The sequence below is a fragment of the Syngnathus leptorhynchus genome, chromosome 2, assembly GCF_054491065.1.
Source record: "Syngnathus leptorhynchus isolate UIUO chromosome 2, UIUO_Slep, whole genome shotgun sequence".
NCBI classification, from domain to species: Eukaryota; Metazoa; Chordata; class Actinopteri; order Syngnathiformes; family Syngnathidae; genus Syngnathus; species Syngnathus leptorhynchus.
Genome location: NC_141196.1, coordinates 1,169,370 through 1,187,425, shown reverse-complemented (window position 1 = coordinate 1,187,425; position 18,056 = coordinate 1,169,370). Strand labels below are relative to the sequence as shown.

Below are 18,056 nucleotides of genomic sequence, written 5' to 3'. Positions count from 1 at the left end.
CAAGAATGATTGTCCATCTGTCTTTTACAATGAAAATCTCACCGGTGAAGACACTTGAATCCATCTTTATTGGCATAATAAAGACTTCACAAAACAGTCTCAACATCAAATGCCTCATTCAACATTGATTCATTGTACCCAAAGTCACTAATATCAGTAAGCCATCTCCACTTTGTCAGAGCTTTTACTCAAATGAAAAAAAAAAAACGCATTTACATCCAGCCAGTTTGGCCTTCAATTAGTGCAATTGTTGATTGCAACATGTTATTTATTACTGGCAAAGCATTGCTTAAATCACCCGACTTTTCCCTTTTAGTGGAATCACAGTAAAACAAAACACATGTCAAAGTAGCGAACAAGGTTATTAGAATGAACAAAAACTGATGAACACGAACAAAAAAACAAAACAAGAAAAAACAAGACAGATGAAAATTAAAACTATATCATACATTATATAATTTTTTCAAAAGGTTTTTTTGTTGTTGATTAATATACATTCACTTTTGGTTTTCATTTTAAAATATTGCATTGCTGTATGGACATACAGAATGAAGGTCAAACAGTTGTTTGACAACGGTAGTTTAATTTATGACCTTTTATATATTTATCTTGTACTTGATAAATACCTTATATAGCAAAAAAAAAACTGCAACTAATAAAAACTAACTAAAACAAAGCATTTTGATAAAATAAAAATGACAATATTTTATACCTGTGCTAAAGACGAATTACAACTAAATTTGAAAAAAAAAAAAGGTCAAAATGAAATCCAGGGTTTTCAACTGAGCAAGCATTCTCATTTCTTGATTCTTAAAAAAAACAAAAAAATCATCCTGAGCCACAGTATAATTGAAAGTTAAAAAAACAACAGCAAAATTGAATTCAGTGAGACATTTTGGTACCGTTTACAACACAAAGACATTTCTCCCTGATCAAATACACATGCTAACAGTTGATATGGTAACATTCGGGCCAAGATGACAAAATTGATGCCATCGATAATTAAATCAGATCAATTACTCCGGTTAGTATCTGGCTATTATTAAGATACAGGGGGGGTTAATGCTAACATGCTAGCTAGCAGTAGCCTGGACCTATATAACAAGACAGCGACCCGAGTAAAGGAAGTTCCAAGGCAAGTCGAATGAGGATTTACAGTGAAGGCCATATCGGCGGCAGGTTCTCACAGTGACTGGTAGCCGTCCGTCCTCCTCTTGCGGCCCAGCAGATAGACCACCACCACCACCAAGATCAACACCAGCAGCGTCACGCCCACCCCGATGGCCACGCTGTAATCGGGCTGGTCGGCCGCGCAGTGGTCGGCTGAGAAGAACGCCGTGACTTACATGTACGTCACCACACCAAACGGCGTCCCTGGGGTCTACTTACTGACGCCGAATTCGCCGCTCGGGGTCAGATCGAAGGCCTGCATGCGGTCATCCTTGAGGTCCAGATACAAACCGCTTCCCATGTAGACAGAGTGGCTCCGGCACGCGTACGAGTGGCCAATCTTGGCGGGGAAGGCGCGCAACGACATGTTGGCGGCGGCGTAATGTCCGCTGACTTCAACGACAAATAACACAAAACAGGATGAGGATGTAGAATTTTTTTTTTGGGGTGTCTGACATGCTTCTGCTAAAATACACAACAAAAAAAAGCGTAGATGATATGGCTTTTGGGGGCGGAGCTAGAGTGTTGCACCAAAATAGATGCTATGCTAAACAGAGGTCAAAACTATTTCAATCCACAAAGCGAGCTTACCGTTGCTCAAGGGGTAGGTGAGGGTGAACAGCAAAGTGTCGACGTAGGCGATGTTTTCGGCGGAGCTCTGAAGAAATTTAGGGAAACAAAAAGATTGGTTATTTGCTTTGTCAACAAATCAGTGTGGGTCATTCACGGCACGGCGGTTGTTTGAGTGATGCAGATCACATGCTGCCGCCACACACACACACACACACACAAAACAGGCTCATCAGGTCCACTTCCTCTTTCAAATAATTCCTCACCCGTGGTAGCTTTGCAAATAAAAATCACATGACCTCAAGTCAGGGTGAGCCATAGGGAGAAACCAGTGTTGGGAAGTCAAAATTCTAATCAAATGTAGATTCGGAATTTTCAAGAAGTTGTTTTAGGATGTCTACTTGTTACAACGGCTGAAAGATTTTTGGAAAGACAACAGATTTTTTTTCACTGAATATTTTGGTTGCAATTGAATTTGCTATTGTTTTTCTTTTTTCCATGATGTTGTCCCTTGTATGTTTTAACATTCAGGGGCAACAAAAATGAAGCTCTACTACAATAAATATCTGATTAACCATTACTTTTTTGAGAAAATATCATTTAAAAAAATACAACCCATATAATTCACTTTTATTGCCAGATCAAATTTGATGAACCGTTCAGCCCCACTTCCTACTTTTCTTTTACTTCCACTCGAGTACAGAGAAGGAGTATTTTGTAAGCTCTGAGAGAAGTGAACCTTGTTGAACACGAAGGTGATGAAACCCTCCTCGAAGACCAGCGTGAGGTTGGCCCGGTTCTCCTGACACTCTCCAACGGCTCGGGTCTTATTGGGCTGCACGACGAACGTCCCGCTGGCCTGCAAAGGGAATCAATTTCATAACATGAATATAAAAAAAACTGTTACTGGATCTCAAATCATCTGGCTCTGGTAAAATGAATAGAAATGGCATTGCTCTGTCCTGCCCCCCCCAAAAAAAAATATATATATCATACTTTTTACAAGATTGGGAAAAAAAAGTACCTTTGGTGTTTCGAGTCGGAGCTGCAGGGCCACATGCGCCATCAGGCAAACGATTTTGCCCTTCATCAGCCGGTAGTCTCCGGCGATCAAGTCGGCAGGCGGCTTGGGCGGAGTTATGGTGGGAGGCGCGCTGGTCGTATTGGTGATGGGTGCGGGTGAGGTCGTATTGGTGATGGGTGCGGGTGAGGTCGTATTGGTGATGGGTGCGGGTGAGGTCGTATTGGTGATGGGTGCGGGTGTTGTCTCATTGCTGATGGGTGCGAGAGCGCTTGTTGCGCTGGTTGCCGTGGAAACAGAACCGGTTGTGGCGTTGGCGCCCGGTGTAGTCAGCTTGCCCGTTGGACTAGGGTCTGGAGAAAGTCCTTGAGCCGGAGACATGGTGGCCGGGGGCTTTCCATGTCGTGCAAGAGACAGTGCTTCAAAAGAGAATCGAACACAAGTCATTCTCAGATTTAAAGTGAGTTGTCATAACAAAAGGAAAAGATTTGAACACACTTTCGACTGTGCACGCAAATGAAAAACAACGTTATCAAAGCGCTTCAAGCCACGTGAAGTTCGTAGCCTTGAAACGTCACAAAGTTGCTATTTGAATCACGAACACTTATTTATGATTAAAAAAAAAAACCCATCAGCACCAGGTGTGTATTTCTAAAATTGCTAAAGCAGCAAAAATAAAAAATAAAAGAATATAATAGCATTAAAGAAAAAGGTGCCAGAGTGCGAGACAAGTGAATTTTAAGTTGAACTGGTCTGATAATACGCTCGAGTTCAAAAGTCCACCACGTATTAGCACACATCCAAAAGCGTTGAAAAAAAACCACACACACACACAAATGCATACCTTGAACCTCGGTATTTCATATTTTAAAAATCATGAAAGCACTTTTTAGTACGTACGTCACAAAAGGTACGTAAAACGAAAACAGCGCAAACCGTAGAAAAATATACTTCAGAGCAAAAAGCAGTCAAAAAATAGAATTACCTGAAACGATACAGCAAGAAAGAATGAGAAGTGCACTTTTCATGGTTACAGGACAGATGCAGGTGGTCGGAGTGTGGCAGCCTCACGAAGACAACGAACGACGGACGGACGGAGTGACGCTTCGCTCCTACGACGTACAAAGCACAAGTCAAAGAAAACGTGCTATGACCGGAAGCGCACGTAACAAGTCAAAACAAAACCTAGCCTTGACATATTCATTGCTCAATCATTGAACAGTCAACGCATTGAGACATTTCGCCGTTTGGTAAATAAAATTACAATTTGGAGTAGATGGGTGAATTTCGTGTCAAACTTATTTTACGATCAACTTTTGCCGCGTGCTTTTTATTTTGAAAGCCGCTCTCAGAAGTTGTCGGTGCTTCGGCCAACGAAACTAGCTGCATTTGGCTAGGGAAGAGGGCCGTGATCGGGAAACGAAACTCGCCGCATTCAGCTAGCGAAGAAAGATGTTCTTGATTGACGTTCAAAGAAAAAAACAAACTTATCTCCTTTAATAGATCATGACGAATTAGGGTCACCCAGAAAAAAAACACACAAAATTGAGCTTGTATTCGTAATGACACAAATTGTCTTTGAGTTGGAGTTTGTTTTTTAGATGTTCTTTTTTTCTCCAATAGAACATCATGCCTTTTTTTTCTCAAATATATTGCTTGTCTGCTTTAATTTAAAATCATTAAAAAAATAAAATAAAACTAAGAAAATATAGGACAGGCTTGCCTGCTTTAATTTAAAATCATTATTCTCTAAATAAAACAAATACAATAGGACTTTATCCTTAAAAACTATGTTTTGTGTGTGGAAAAATCAACTTATTGATTTTAATAACAAAAGACACCATACCGACCTCTAGTGGAGAATTTAACTAAGCGCCTGCTTTGAGAAACTAGTGAATCATTTTCAAATGAGTTCAGCGTTGCTATTGGTAATCTTTTCCCGTCGCATAGTAATAATTGATCAAATGCATTGGGCTAAATTCCCCGGCAAAAAATAAAAAACGTATGTTAATGAGGACTCCTCTCGACCAATCCTTACGTTGGATGCCCACTGGCACCGCCTTCGATTACGACATTGGCGGGCGAGAAACCGTCCAACGCCATAAAAGGAAAATACTCACGCATGCGCGCTGGTGTGAGTTTTGTTTGAAGTGAACTGCTGCCTGGAACTGCCCTTAGGAGCTCGCAAAGTCGTGCGGGCATTTGAATCGAATCGCGCTATTTCTGCACATTTCCACCCCGCCTCGATGCATCGTCGCGACAATGTTAGGCCACCACTACCCCAATGCTGACAAGTCGCAGCAACTGGCCAGCTACGTGGAGGATTATCTGGAATGCGTGGAATCCCTGCCTTTGGATATACAAAGAAATGTTTCGGTGCTGCGGGAAATCGACGCCAAGTATCAAGGTAAGGAACATGCGCATTGATGCCAGTGTGTCCGGCGATAGTGCGGTGCGATTCGGGCAGGCGTCTTCCTCCTTTCCCCCCAGCCATTCACGTCAACGCAGCCTGGCTCTCTTGCAGCAAGAAGGCGGCGGATATTTCTTTCCATTTGTTCCCGCTCACAAAATACACGCGTGTATTTCTACGGTGGTTGAACTCTGACGTTCGGCGTCGATCTGTTGTAGAAAGCAACACGACGTGACGGTAAAATCGGTACGTTGTCTCAAGCGCGACCGTGCTCCGTAGAATGAGCTAGTGTGTGTTGGAGCAGTCAAAGAACTGCTCTTGTGTCCCCGCCCCCCCGTCACGTGATCACCTTCGGTAGGAGGGGGGGGCGTTGGGCGCCTTGTTTCAACACCCCACTTTAAAAAAAAAAAAAGCCAATTGCAATTATATTGTCCACTTTAGCAATTCGATCTTGTCCATCTGTTTGCAGAAGTGCTGAAGGAGGTGGATGAAGTCTTTGAGAAGTACAAGGCTGAGCGGGATGGCGCTCAGAGAAAGCGCCTGCAAGTCCAGCTGCAACGGGCGCTCATCGTCAGCCAGGAGCTGGGCGATGAGAAAATCCACGTGGTGACCCAGATGACCGAGCTGGTGGAGAACCGCTCGCGCCAGATGGATTCCCATTCCCTGTGCCTCCAGGAGCCCTGCGATCCCGAGCGTATGGTGACGGAGAGGCGCGCCAACGTCCAGGAGCCCCCGGTCGCCGCCGCCGCCGCCCCACCGGCCGCCTCCGCCGTGGAACGCGCCTCGGCCCGCCGGCCGAGACGCCAGCGTAACAGCGAGAGCCGAGACTCCAGCCACCCGTCGGCCAACGGTTCTGTGGCGGACGACGCCGCCGACGAGCCGTCCGTCCCGCTTCCCAGAGAGAAGAAGTCCAAGTCGGCCAAGAAAAAGAAGCGAAAGTCCAAGCAGGAGCGGGACGCTTCGCCGGTGGATTTTGCCATCGACCCCAACGAGCCCACCTACTGCTTGTGCGAGCAGGTGTCGTACGGCGAAATGATCGGCTGTGACAACGAGCAGTGCCCCATCGAGTGGTTCCACTTCTCCTGCGTGGGGCTGACCTACAAACCTAAGGGCAAGTGGTACTGTCCCAAATGTAGGGGGGACAATGAAAAGACTATGGACAAAAGTCTGGACAAGAACAGAAAAGACCGCCGGTCCAGGTAGTGACCCACCAGGAAATCTATCAGAGTCCGACGTGAAGAGCACAATCGAACGGAGCGACTTCTTCCTCGCCTAGTGAGAAGTTTCTTTATTTTTGACGTGTCAAAATAAATACAACTCAAGCATCCCGGTTTAGTGGCGGAGTGTCTTCTTTGCGGACAAGGTCCTTATTCCGAGTCGACGTCCTTCTTGTGTCGCCGTATTCAGTAGATGTCACGAAGGAGCACTGAAACCAAACGGTCACACTTTGGCTACGAAAGCAAGTTGAACCTTTTGAAACTGATTTTGTATTTCGGCAATTTTCATCCACATTCTTTGTACGCGCTGAAGATGATTTGCTGAAACAGGATAAAGCAACCTCAAGTCCCTCGCGGGTCGAACCGATTCACATTAGCGGGTCGAAATGGACCCGGCCGGACTAGTGAGGACCTGTTGGCGTGACCGATTCACCTGTTAGCAGCAATGTCAACAATATTGGCCTGACTGCTACTCAAATGACCTAATAAGGTATTTTGGCTCACAAGTTTTTGAAGCCAACCAAATGGTTTTACTCATTACGAAATCCCAATCCAAATAATCGCCATTATTGTTTCCATAATCGTCCAGATCCTTTGGTCAGTCGATCCCAGGCATACACTGGTTCTGATCCAAATTCAGCTGGTCCGAACATCCAGCTCACCTGCAACCCGAATTGAGAATACGCAAATCCGGGTAGGCACATTTTGTTACCTCGAGACACTGAAGACAAGCAGTCTCGGTTGGTTAAAGGTTTCGGATCGGATCGATCGGTAGCAGCTCATGGCGCTCGGGGCGACGTACCTTGATGACAACGCTTCGACCACAAAGCCTGATGTCGACGCTTCGTGACAAAGACTGATGATGTCACATCCCGGCGCCCCTAGTCGGCCTAGTTCAGAGAATATAAAAGATTTGCGAGAACGGAGACATCCTCCCTGAATTTCTGGAGCTCCAAGCTCCAAAAACATAGAAAGGGAAGACAGCGTGCACAGCCCAGAGATGAGCAATAAGAAGGCCACACTCGGGCCGGGGAATGAACATCTTCTCAGCCTTGAGAAGATTCAACATGGCATTAAGGATTTTTTTGCCCAACGAGGAATGTTTGGAGACAACGTGATAGGTTGTCAAGCTGACCAGGTAATGACCCAAGCTTACTTCATGACAACTGCTGTCCATCAGGGTTTATGGTGCGCTGCTATACTGCGGATTCTCAAATGATCCTTTTGTTTCAATTGTTTGAACAATATACTTAAAAATCTAAATTTTGTGCCACGACATGGCGGACAGACAGTATCAAGGTAATGAAATGCAAGGAGAGGACATTAGGACATTTCAATATGCCTTCGATTTTTGTCGTTTTCTATCTATTGCTGCTCTGTGTGCATCGAGATAGTTGATCAGAATTCAAGGCAAATCAGCCGATATCTGACTTCTGTTGGATGGAATACGGTTTAGCTTAGGATTCCGTGGGGTACGATTAGCTCCCATTTCTTTGGCATCAATAAATATGAGGTTGATTTTGAGCAGATTTAAACTTAACTGTTCATATGTGAGCTGGAGCCCTCAAACGATTGTCACGAGTACCCAAAGTGAATGATACCAGACGCGCTAATCGGATGTTTACTTTTCTACTCCAGAATATGACTTACGGTTTCAACGACGAGTCCAAGATCGACAATCTCATCAAGAGGATCGTTGAGAAAAGTACGTTGGATGTGGCCAACTTGAGGCAGATGATCGTCCTGTGGGACAAGGAGGAGCGAGCCACGTCCGACTCCTTCATCGACGAGTCGTCGTACGGCGTGGTCACCCAGCAGAAGATCAAGCAACACCTGAAGACTTTTTTCTCCGAGCGGCTCACAATCGCCGAGCAGGAAGAAGGTAAGATCGGCGGCCCCACGTCGGCCTTGAAGATATTTGCCAGGACCAGCGCCAGGAAGAAGACTTCAGAGCCAAATGACTTGGAGCAACGTACTGATCAGAATGACTTGGCTCCGACACGCCGTATGTCACTTTCTCCAAATTCGTCCCCCTCGCCCTCACCTACTTGCTGCACGAAAAAGGCCGACGGATCGATTGGCCCTGTGGATTCCACCACTGTCGACACAGCTGGAAAAACAATTGCGGGAGAAATGAAGACATTGCAAGAACCTCCGGGTTTAGAGCGAGATGATGTTGAATCCCCGGTCTCAGAGGTCGAACCACGCGCCAGCATTTCGGCCACGTCGGAGGAAAGATGGACGCCAAATCTGGCCGGGTTGTTCTCTGACAACGAAGGTGAGGGGCCGGACAACTTGGATCAGGTGGAAATGGAGGAGACGCGTCGTTCTCCGGGCTTATCGGAAGAAGTAGCTGTATCGCCACTGAAGGATACAGAAACTGACTATGACGATCCTTTCAGGATTTCCACAGGATCCCCCGAGAGCACTCGAACAGCGAGTAACCTGGATACTGACAAGCTTGATATTTCCACAGTGGGCCGGGTAGATTCCCTGGAAGGTAGATGTTCTACAATCCCTGCTTCTGATGGCAACAAATCACCAGACGCGTTGGACGAAAACAATTTATCAATTAGAGAAGCCTACACTGATCTTGACTTGCCAGAAGACAGGCTACCAAAGAGATCTTCAGATGCAGTAGGCTCCGATTTAGAGTTGCCAGAAGACAGGGTCCAAAAGAGGTATTCAATAGAAGCGGTCCACGCTGATCTTGAGTCGCCAGAAGACATAAGATCCAAGAGGATGTCGTCTGAGGGACGAGACGATGATACCGAGTTGCCAGAAAGCTTGACGGCGAGTATGCTTTCACCCAGAAGAGGAACATTTGACCCTTTGTTGTCTGGAGACCTCGTACAAAGGAGGTCGCCCTCAGAAGCACTTATGCAGTCAGAAGACAGTGTTGTAAAGAAACCTTCATCAGAAGCACTACCTATTACCTTGCGAGCAGACGAGGTAGCAAAGAGGGTCTCGCCAGAGGGAGCGGTAGATAGTGCCCAATGGCCAGAAGACGTGGAAACGAAAGGGTCTTCATCAGAAGCACTCAATGCTGGTTTTAAGTCACCAGAAGAGCAGGTATTGAAGAGACTAGCATCGACCGATTCTCTCGATGATCTCCAGTGTGTTCAAGACATTGTGGAAGATACGCCTTCATTAGAATCAGCAGATACTGATCCAAAGTGGCAAGAAGTAGCAAAGACGCCGTCATTAGAATTAGAACATACTGATCTTCAGAGACCAGAAGTCAATGTGGCTACGCTTTCTTCATTAGAACCAGCAGATATTGATCCAAAGTGGCAAGAAGTAGCAAAGACGCCGTCATTAGAATTAGAAGATACTGATCTTCAGAGGCCAGAAGTCAACGTGGCTAAGCTTTCTTCATCGGAAGCAGCAGATACTGAGCCTCAGTGGCCAGAAGACAACGTGGCTAAGCTTTCTTCATCGGAAGCAGTAGATACTGAGCCTCAGTGGCCAGAAGACGACGTAACAAAGATACCTTCATTAGAACTAGTAACAGATGCTGAACCGAGTGGACAAGATGCTAAAGTTGCAAATACGTCTCCGTCAGAAGTAGATAGTAACTCTCAGGAGCCAGAAGAGTGGTTCGAAGACAGGATCACAAGGAGATCCTCTGAAACAGTAGGACGGGATGATCTCCAGTCACCTGAAGACAGGGAACCAAAGCTGCCTTCATCAGAAGGAGTGCTCGATTCTGCCCCTCAATTATGTGATGAACAGGAAGTGAGTGATCCTCTTTTGGAAGATGTAGTTGATGCTCTTCACTTGGTTGGTGTTGAGAGGATGTCAGTAGAAACGCGAGAAGATGTTGATGTCAAATGGCCCGAAGGCTGGGGATCACAGATGTCTTTGAATGACAGTGACAAACCATTGTCAGACTACGTGGTACCCATGAGCCCTTCGGCCGAAGCATATATGGACTCTTTGTCAGCAGAGGTTGAAGACAAGCTATCTCTCAAGTCTTCATCAGACCTAAGAGTTCTTCCCAACCTGTCAGAAGACAGGGTATCCAGGAAGTCGTCTGATGCAGAATTTGAGCTTGTCCCTAAATTTTCTGGAGACAGGATATCAAGGAGGTCTTCTTCCCAGGAGGCAGATGTTGGGAAACTATCAGAAGAGAGGATATCAAGGAGGTCTTCTTCCCAGGAGGCAGATGTTGGGAAATTATCAGAAGAGAGGATATCAAGGAGGTCTTCTTCCCAGGAGGCAGATGTTTGGAAATTACCAGAAGAGAGGATATCAAGGAGGTCTTCTTCCCAGGAGGCAGATATTTGGAAATTATCAGAAGAGAGGATATCAAGGAGGCCTTCATCAAAAGCAGCGAGAGAATCAATCTCGAGACTGTCCGAAGACAGAATATCAAGGAGGTCTTCTTCCCAGGCGTCAGATGTTGGGAAATTATCAGAAGAGAGGATATCAAGGAGGCCTTCATCAAAAGCAGCGAGAGAATCAATCTCGAGACTGTCCGAAGACAGAATATCAAGGAGGTCTTCATCAAAAGCGGCAGTCAGTGCCATCTCTAAACTGTCAGAAGACCGGATATCCAGGAGATCTTCGTCAAGACTGATGGCAGAAGCTGACCTCAAATTGTCCAGGGAGTCTTTATCAGAATCCATAACCGAGACTGATGAGCGGGAACTTTCATCTGAAGCGGCAGCAGACCTTGACAAGACATCACCGCTAGGACTTGAAATCCGGCCATCCCTTTGGAAGAGGTGGAAAAGCCAAACGATGAAGATACAGCCAATTCTGGGAAACTGTCCGAGCACCATCATGGCCTGCATTCGAGCAAAACCAGCTATTAGGCCCATTTTCAATAAGGTCAAGTCAATGTGGAAGACTCACTACGGACGGAGGAAGAGCAAGAGAGTCAAAGGGAAACCCGAGCGAATGGGCGACAGACCGCCACTTCCAAATGTCTTGGACGAAAGGGCAAGGGAGGAGACTCCTGTCATAGCGTCCATTTTGTCAGTCGACTTACCGGCGAGTGACGACGATGACGACGAGGATGAGGAAGAGGAGCGCACAAGAACCAAATCTGCAAAGCCAATGGTACGCGCCCAAGACATCCACAGCTTCTTTGAGAACATGTTTAAAAATGAGTTTTCCAAAAGGTTAGAAACATCCCTGAAAAGGGGTCTCTTGGACGTCGTGAATGATTATTTCCCCGAAAAAGGTTTGCCGGGCACTGCGGATCAATTGTCAAAGCAAAAATCCCCGCAGCTTTAGTGAAGGATTTGATTGGCAACCCGACAGTACTTGTGTAAAGTATCAGATATGCACGTATTTGTTCCAATAAAAATGGAATTTCAGCTTAAGGTTGTTGTTTTTTTATTTTTTTTTTAACATGGTCACACCACTTCGCATACTTTGCCCAGTATTGTCGACACCAAACCAAAGCAAACCTTCCCACTGTAATACAAACCAATTAAAGAAAAACAGATCAAGTGACCTCAGAAATTGGGTTTTATTTGACTAAAAAAAAAATCTGATGGAATTATTTATCAAGTGTCACGACAATGCAAAATATCCGTTTGTAAGGCGAATGCGTCAAGGTTCCAGGCAGTGAGTCGATACTGTACCTTCAGAACGGAGGCTTTCAAGTAACCTTTCTGAAAGCAGGAACACAGTATTGCCTCCTTTTTCCGGCCGGCCCTGTTCTGGAAGGACACATTCCGCTCAAATTGAAAGGGGCCAGCTCTGGGGGGGGTCTAATCGTCATCTTTGCCTCCAGTTTTACTCAGCTGCGACACACACACAAAAAAAAAAAACAATTACACAATGAAAATGAAAGAATGGAATTTCATGCTGGTTTTTTTTTGGGCTACTTACATGCTGGATGTTCATTGTAATGGAGGAGGGGGAAGAAATGTTTTTTTTTTAATTGCGCTTCATATGGTTCATGTCGAAGAACGTTGCAAGTGTACATACTTTGATAACGTCAATCCAATTCCATCCTCTTGGCAGTTCCCCTTTGTTATCTGAAAGCAGAACCAAACAGCTCACGTGTGAAGAAATTCCTTTTTTTTTTTCTTTTTATTGTTTACGCTCCGAGTGCTATGGGCACTTCTCACCTGTCCGATTGATGATCCTCCTCTTCTGCGCTTTGGTGAGCTGCTCCTTCCTCTCTTTCTTTTTGGCCGTGGCGTTCGATACGGCCTCACCGCTGGCCGTTAAATTCTGACGGTGAAAGGAAAGATGTCCTCTCAGTGCCCGGTCATACGCAGCCGACTCTACTACCAACTTGAAACCAACCACGGCGGTGACCACGGGTCTGTGGTTCTCCATCAAGTCTTCTTGGTTCTCCTTGGCCCACTCGAACAGGGTGTACGTCATGGCGTCGCCCAGATTGGCTTCTACTTGTTCCTCCAGCTTAGACAGGATGACCTGCTTGGTTCCGGGAGCTCTGACAATGGCGATAAAATGTTTTAGGAGGATATTTGTTTATTTTTAACTATTTCTCCAAGCGCAGCTCGTTAGGCAACTTACATTCGGTTGTTAAAAAAGCCATCCAGGGAGATTTGAGGACCAGTCTTGGGGTATGTCTCCGGCCACGTGATGTCCAGGATGAATGCTTTGGAGTCATCCAGATCTCCTATCTGATGGTTCATAGGTTAGAATTAGTCTGGTTCAGATTTTCTATTTGGCCAATTTCAATGTCTCAACACACAATTTTGTCTCTATTCTGTTGATGTAATACTTAGAAAAACGCGATTCCTTATTTTTACAATTTGACTCCAAGCAAAATAATGAACTTAGTACTCACCCTCAACTGAAAGGAAACTGGACTTAGCACTTTGAAACACTCGTCGCCTTCGTAGATCGAGCGAAGAGCCTCCAACTCCATCTAGAAATAAGCACAACATTGGGGGGAAAAAATCGGCCATTTCAACAGGCTGGCGTGTTAGCATTTCACGGCTATCAGCCGCTAGCCACATTAGCGTCCATTTATACCTTACCTCTTGATCCTCATTCGCTGTCATAGTTTCGCTTTCGTTTGGCCGTGGCGTCCTCCCTCCACGGAGCCAAACCGTTACGACAAGGGAGCCATGGCTATCATTAAAAAACGATCGTTTATAACAACTTGTGCTGTGACATACCGGTAGTACTACCAACACCGTGACATTTTGGCGCATGCGCACTGCTGCTATACTCTTCATTAGGATTTATCAACACTGCGTTAAGTAGGCCAAGACTTATTTACTGCCATCTAGTGGCAGAAAGCGTAAACGTTTTCTCCAGTACAGTCCACCCGGCATATTCGCGGTTCGGCACTCGCGGAATTGCATACTGTATTCGCGTATTCAACATTTTGTCTTCGTTTTTCATGGAAAACGTTGATTGAATCTTTATCAGCGTTTTTAAAAGACGCCCCACCCTCACAATGAATTTTAATGGCCATCAATCCTAATGCACATTTTGGCCATTCACGCCCCAAACGATCCTGATACTATTAGAAATCAGCCCAGCCAGAAAATAAATCACCTATCAGAGGAAAGTGAGAAAAAAAAGAATTAATAGGAGTCAGTTTTGCAAAGGACCACAAGGAGCCTTTAGTAAAAAATATTTTATGTACCTTTTCAAAAGTGGTGACAAAAAGCAAAAGACATTCACATTGATGCGATGATGCGGTGTAACGGAAGTGGCGGGAGTGTTCCATCAAGTACTCGGTCAACATGTAAACAGTGTTGAAAAGAAGCAGCCCAGGCGGCTTTTCTTTTTTTTTTTTTTTTGTGTCTCCAGATTTACCTACTCGGAACCAGCCGCACACCGAGCAACTAAACTGCTGACCATCCCAAAGTTCCAAAACAAGATTTCAAATGTTCTTGCTTCACAAAGGTTTCCAAGTATGGTCGGTGTGCGGCAGGAATGGGACCTTCCTGATGCGTTTCTTCCGTATCGTTGATATCCAGCTTAAGGTTTGTGATTTCATTTCCTAAAATGCTCAAGCGGGTTTCCGTGTTGCCATGATTTTCAAGCCATTCCGGACACAAGCGTGGCGAAACCTCTTTGGCGCGGAACACAAATCCGAGACAAATTGTAAACGACAGTTTTTTCGTACACAAAGAACATTTGAAAATGTCATTAAAAGAAGCCGTTTTGGCAGAAATGACGCGGCGGCGCCGCTCCGTCTCGGTCCGCGCGGCCTCCGTGCAAAACTGCGTCAAACGTGGCCATAGTTTCCAGCGCGCCCGCCGACTCGTCGCTTTCGTCCAAACGCCGTCCGCCGGGGGTGGTCTACCGACATAGCGACGTTACTTTAGTGCAAAAAAAAGAGGCTTTGAGGCAGAAGAGGAAGGCCGGCTTCACGATGGAGGCGCCGCCGTGCTCTGTTTGGCACCTGGGACCGCTCTGTGGGAGACAATGAAGCATCTGTGATTCCCAACACCATTTTTTTTTTGTCTTTACCGTTATTAATCAAATTATATGAAAATGACCTCTATTGATATTTATAATCACAAGGAACAACAATAGGTAAAAAAAAAAAAAAACGCTGGCCTGCGCAAACTCACCTGAGAGCCCTGTGAGGGGGGAGCCCTGACGGTCTGCTTGCAGTTTTAAGTCCTCCCGCTAGGGGCATCATGACCAGCAGGCTCGGCGACGGTTTGGAGGTCAGCACCCTCACTGGGGAGCCTCCTCTGGCGGGACTGAGGGGGAGGGGCCTCTGGGGGGGCAAGGGTGACGGTCTGGGCTGCGGGGAGGAACAAAAAGTGAATGCTATGAACTACCTTCCGAGTTCATTGGCCTTTTTTTTTTTTGTCAAATAACTTTTCAGGCAGCCTCACCAGTGGCGATCGCGTGGGGTTGAGGGGGAGGGGTTTCTTAGGCGGGCTCAGTCGCTGCGGGGATTGCCGGGGGGCCGACGGGACGGGGGGGCGGGGCGCCTTGACATCCCGAGTCAACGGGGCGGGCCGCAGTGGGCGCACGATGTTAACCGGCTGGGTACCACCTGCCGCCGATTCTGGTCGGAGAGGAAGAACCTCTTTGCTGGTGGCAGAAAGCTACAGGATGGAAGAATTTTTTTTTTTTTTTTTTTTCAAATGAACAATTTTACATCTTGAATGAATATCTCGATAACTCACCCCCTTGTGGCTGCTGGCTTTGTTGATGGGTCCGACAACTTTGAGGTGAAAGGCAGGATTCAGGTGGCTGTTCTTCTTGGCTTTGTCTGTTTCCAATCTGACCACAAGAGGGCGCAGTTCATTACAACCACTGGCGCATAACCCAAGCCAAACCAAGCAACTGGCATAAAATGTCAACGTCATATTTTATGTGCATGAATTCCATATTAAATGATAAGCTCTTCACGCACACACTAGCACACACAGAGAGATTTTTTTTTTGGAGGATTTGTTTCCAACCACCTTCCAGTGGTGAAATTTGTCAAATTGAATTGATTACGCACATTCATCAGTGTCACACTTAGTCTCTTTAACACAAGGAGCAATCCAAGCTATTAGCGCCAAATGTCGACGTATTTCAAAGTCGTTTGTCCGGCTGGCGATGAACTGCTCGAGCAAGACACACTCGAGAGAGAGAGAGAGCCAGGCGGCCGGCCGTAAAACCCGATGAGGAGTAAGAGAATGGTTACGCTACTTGTTGCTCTTGTTCTTGTCCCTCCGCGCCAGCCACTTGTGCAGGTAGGAGGTCTTGATGCGGTAGCAGTAGAAGAGCAGCAGCACGCCGGGCAGGAGCACCAGGAAGGCAAATAGAAGGCCCACCACCAAGCCCACTTGACCTGCACGTTGACATGTTGACAAGTTCACCATCCTCTTTTTTTTTTTTTTTAAACGTGATTTTTCATGAGAGTGAGTTTGGATTTAGTTTGGACTTAACTCTGTCATTTTAAAATGTGATTTTTCACGAGTGAGTTTGGATTTAGTTGAGACTTTTTTTTGGGGGGGGGGGGAATTCTGTTCATTTTAACATCCAGTTTGTTTTAATTTTTTTGCTTTGTTTTAATTGGAGTATTTCTTCATTTTTGTTCTAGAAAATGGATTCTTTTTTGTTAGTTGGCTCAAAGTGGCCATTGAAATGCATTTTCCATCAAACGTCATCACGTGTGTGTACTGACTGTCGTATTGCACGGGCCCGCTGTCCACGCTGCCTCCGAGGCCCGGCTTGTCGCAGAACGGGGGCGCCCAACCTCCATGGCAGTGGCAGTTGCCGTTGCTGTTGCACACCTAGCGCAAAGACGGTGGATCCAAATCAAAGACGCATAAACACAACCCGTCCCTCATGAATTTTACAACGTCAAAACACACTCGTGCGGGCTTGGCCAAATCCAATATGGCAGCACTATTTGTGAAAATCTCCAGTCGCAAAAGGCCAGCTGACCCGCCGGGAGCTTTATGGACCAATGAATCTTGCATGGCGTTCCTTTCCTTATCTGGCTCACGCCAATAAATCCTCACAGACATTGTTGTTTCTTTTTGTTTGTGTTGTCTTATTGCGTCCTCACCCCGTTGCCGTGGCAGCGAGAGATGCACGTCTCCAACTCGCTAAAGGATGCGTTTTGACACCGGCGCTCCCGGCACACCTGCCGAGACAACACGAGCCAGTCAGAGACGTGAAAAGAAATTGGCAAGACAGTCCAAGCAAATAAAAAGTCGCATCCGAGGATGAATACTCGCTGCTTCTATTTTGAATTTCACAGTTATTGAGATGTTTAAAAAAAGTGCCCTGGAATAAGTTTAATATGAGTGCACTACAAGTTCCTATTTCTTTTTTAAGTCCTTTTATTATTCACAAGTATTCTTTTGAAAGCGCTCCAGGAAAACAGTCCAATTATTGTGTTTATGACAACAATACATGCAGAAGAAAAGAGTGAGCTGCAGCTGACCTTGCCCTCGCCACATTTTGTGCCGGTGGAGACCAAGCCGGGGTCGGGCAGGTCGCCCTGGCCGTCCTGGGTGCTATAGACGTAGGTGCCGCGGCACTTGACCTCGATGCCGCCCGTCTTGATGGTGGTGTCGATGGACACGGCGTTGGTGCCTTTGGGCTTCTTGGCGGCGCTGTGGCACTGGATCTTACCGCATTTGGCGTCACTGGGGCACAAAATGGGTAACGCAAAATCACAAAACAAGTCAGAAAGAAGATTTAAATAAAAATAAAATATAATAAAAATAAAATTCAAACAAAAAATGTTGTTCAAAAATGAAATGAAAATTGACTGAAACTACACTTGTTAAAAAAACAAAGAATAAAATAATATAATATCCATCCTTTACATATTTGTCAATTTTGCAGTTCATTTTTTTTAACGTATGTATTTATTTTGGAATTGCTGATACGTTTTATTTTCGTACGAAATCTTCCACTCAACAAATGCTCCATATATATATAAAAAAAACAGAAACAAAAAAAACCTGCTCTAAAAAAAGTAAGTGAAGTCAAAAAAATTAAAATAAATCACAACTAACCATCCTGAAAATCAAAATAGAAACAAATAAAAACTAACGACCCAGCTCTAAAAAAAATAAGTGAATCAAAATAAAATAAAAAATAACCATCATGAAAATTGCACTTTGTAGGATCAACTAAAAAACAACAACAATCAACTGTGCCCCGTTTTCATATTATATGAATTCTTTGTAACTTCTTCCTCATTGATATGCAAATGAAAACAGGCAAGTAGGCAAACTCGCATCCG

The 18,056-nt window shown here is 45.4% G+C and overlaps 5 protein-coding genes across 6 annotated transcripts in view; 2 read left to right on the top strand and 3 right to left on the bottom strand.

Moving 5' to 3' along the window:
- Nucleotides 1–49: 49 nt before the first annotated feature.
- LOC147059976 (lysosome-associated membrane glycoprotein 1-like) lies at nt 50–4,900 on the bottom strand. Of its 2 annotated transcripts, XM_085905542.1 has the most exons (7): nt 4,882–4,900; nt 3,747–3,873; nt 2,765–3,180; nt 2,480–2,599; nt 1,762–1,828; nt 1,390–1,563; nt 50–1,323 (listed from the first exon to the last, which is right to left on the bottom strand). In XM_085905542.1, the coding sequence occupies exons 2-7, from the start codon at nt 3,787–3,789 to the stop codon at nt 1,184–1,186; spliced, it is 960 nt and encodes a 319-aa protein (XP_085761668.1). In that variant the 5' UTR covers nt 3,790–3,873; nt 4,882–4,900; the 3' UTR covers nt 50–1,183. The 2 variants fall into 2 exon arrangements, with proteins under 2 accessions (XP_085761668.1, XP_085761667.1); XM_085905541.1 differs by lacking the exon at nt 4,882–4,900 and having other exon boundaries at nt 3,747–3,993.
- On the top strand, nt 4,900–6,498 carry ing2 (inhibitor of growth family, member 2). The gene is made up of 2 exons (XM_085905543.1): nt 4,900–5,168; nt 5,641–6,498. The coding sequence occupies exons 1-2, from the start codon at nt 5,024–5,026 to the stop codon at nt 6,372–6,374; spliced, it is 879 nt and encodes a 292-aa protein (XP_085761669.1). The 5' UTR covers nt 4,900–5,023; the 3' UTR covers nt 6,375–6,498.
- An 818-nt stretch (nt 6,499–7,316) lies between these two features.
- Nucleotides 7,317–11,721, top strand: LOC147059974 (uncharacterized). Its single transcript, XM_085906216.1, has 2 exons — nt 7,317–7,526; nt 8,027–11,721. Exons 1-2 carry the CDS (start codon nt 7,389–7,391, stop codon nt 11,630–11,632), a joined length of 3,744 nt encoding a protein of 1,247 aa, XP_085762342.1. The 5' UTR covers nt 7,317–7,388; the 3' UTR covers nt 11,633–11,721.
- A 130-nt stretch (nt 11,722–11,851) lies between these two features.
- On the bottom strand, nt 11,852–13,534 carry rwdd4 (RWD domain containing 4). The gene is made up of 7 exons (XM_085906217.1): nt 13,363–13,534; nt 13,170–13,250; nt 12,893–13,002; nt 12,659–12,809; nt 12,478–12,583; nt 12,236–12,384; nt 11,852–12,147 (listed from the first exon to the last, which is right to left on the bottom strand). The coding sequence occupies exons 1-6, from the start codon at nt 13,384–13,386 to the stop codon at nt 12,284–12,286; spliced, it is 573 nt and encodes a 190-aa protein (XP_085762343.1). The 5' UTR covers nt 13,387–13,534; the 3' UTR covers nt 11,852–12,147; nt 12,236–12,283.
- Nucleotides 13,535–13,981: 447 nt separating this feature from the next.
- Nucleotides 13,982–18,056, bottom strand: part of adam19a (ADAM metallopeptidase domain 19a) — a 33,119-nt gene continuing 29,044 nt past the window's right edge. The window contains exons 16-23 of the mRNA XM_085902439.1: nt 17,247–17,451; nt 16,866–16,943; nt 16,479–16,587; nt 16,001–16,142; nt 15,487–15,583; nt 15,190–15,405; nt 14,917–15,095; nt 13,982–14,755 (exon numbers count right to left, since the gene is read on the bottom strand). Of these exons, the coding sequence (XP_085758565.1) occupies nt 14,710–14,755; nt 14,917–15,095; nt 15,190–15,405; nt 15,487–15,583; nt 16,001–16,142; nt 16,479–16,587; nt 16,866–16,943; nt 17,247–17,451 (1,072 nt within the window). The 3' untranslated portion in view covers nt 13,982–14,709. The remainder of the gene's footprint in view (nt 14,756–14,916; nt 15,096–15,189; nt 15,406–15,486; nt 15,584–16,000; nt 16,143–16,478; nt 16,588–16,865; nt 16,944–17,246; nt 17,452–18,056) is intronic.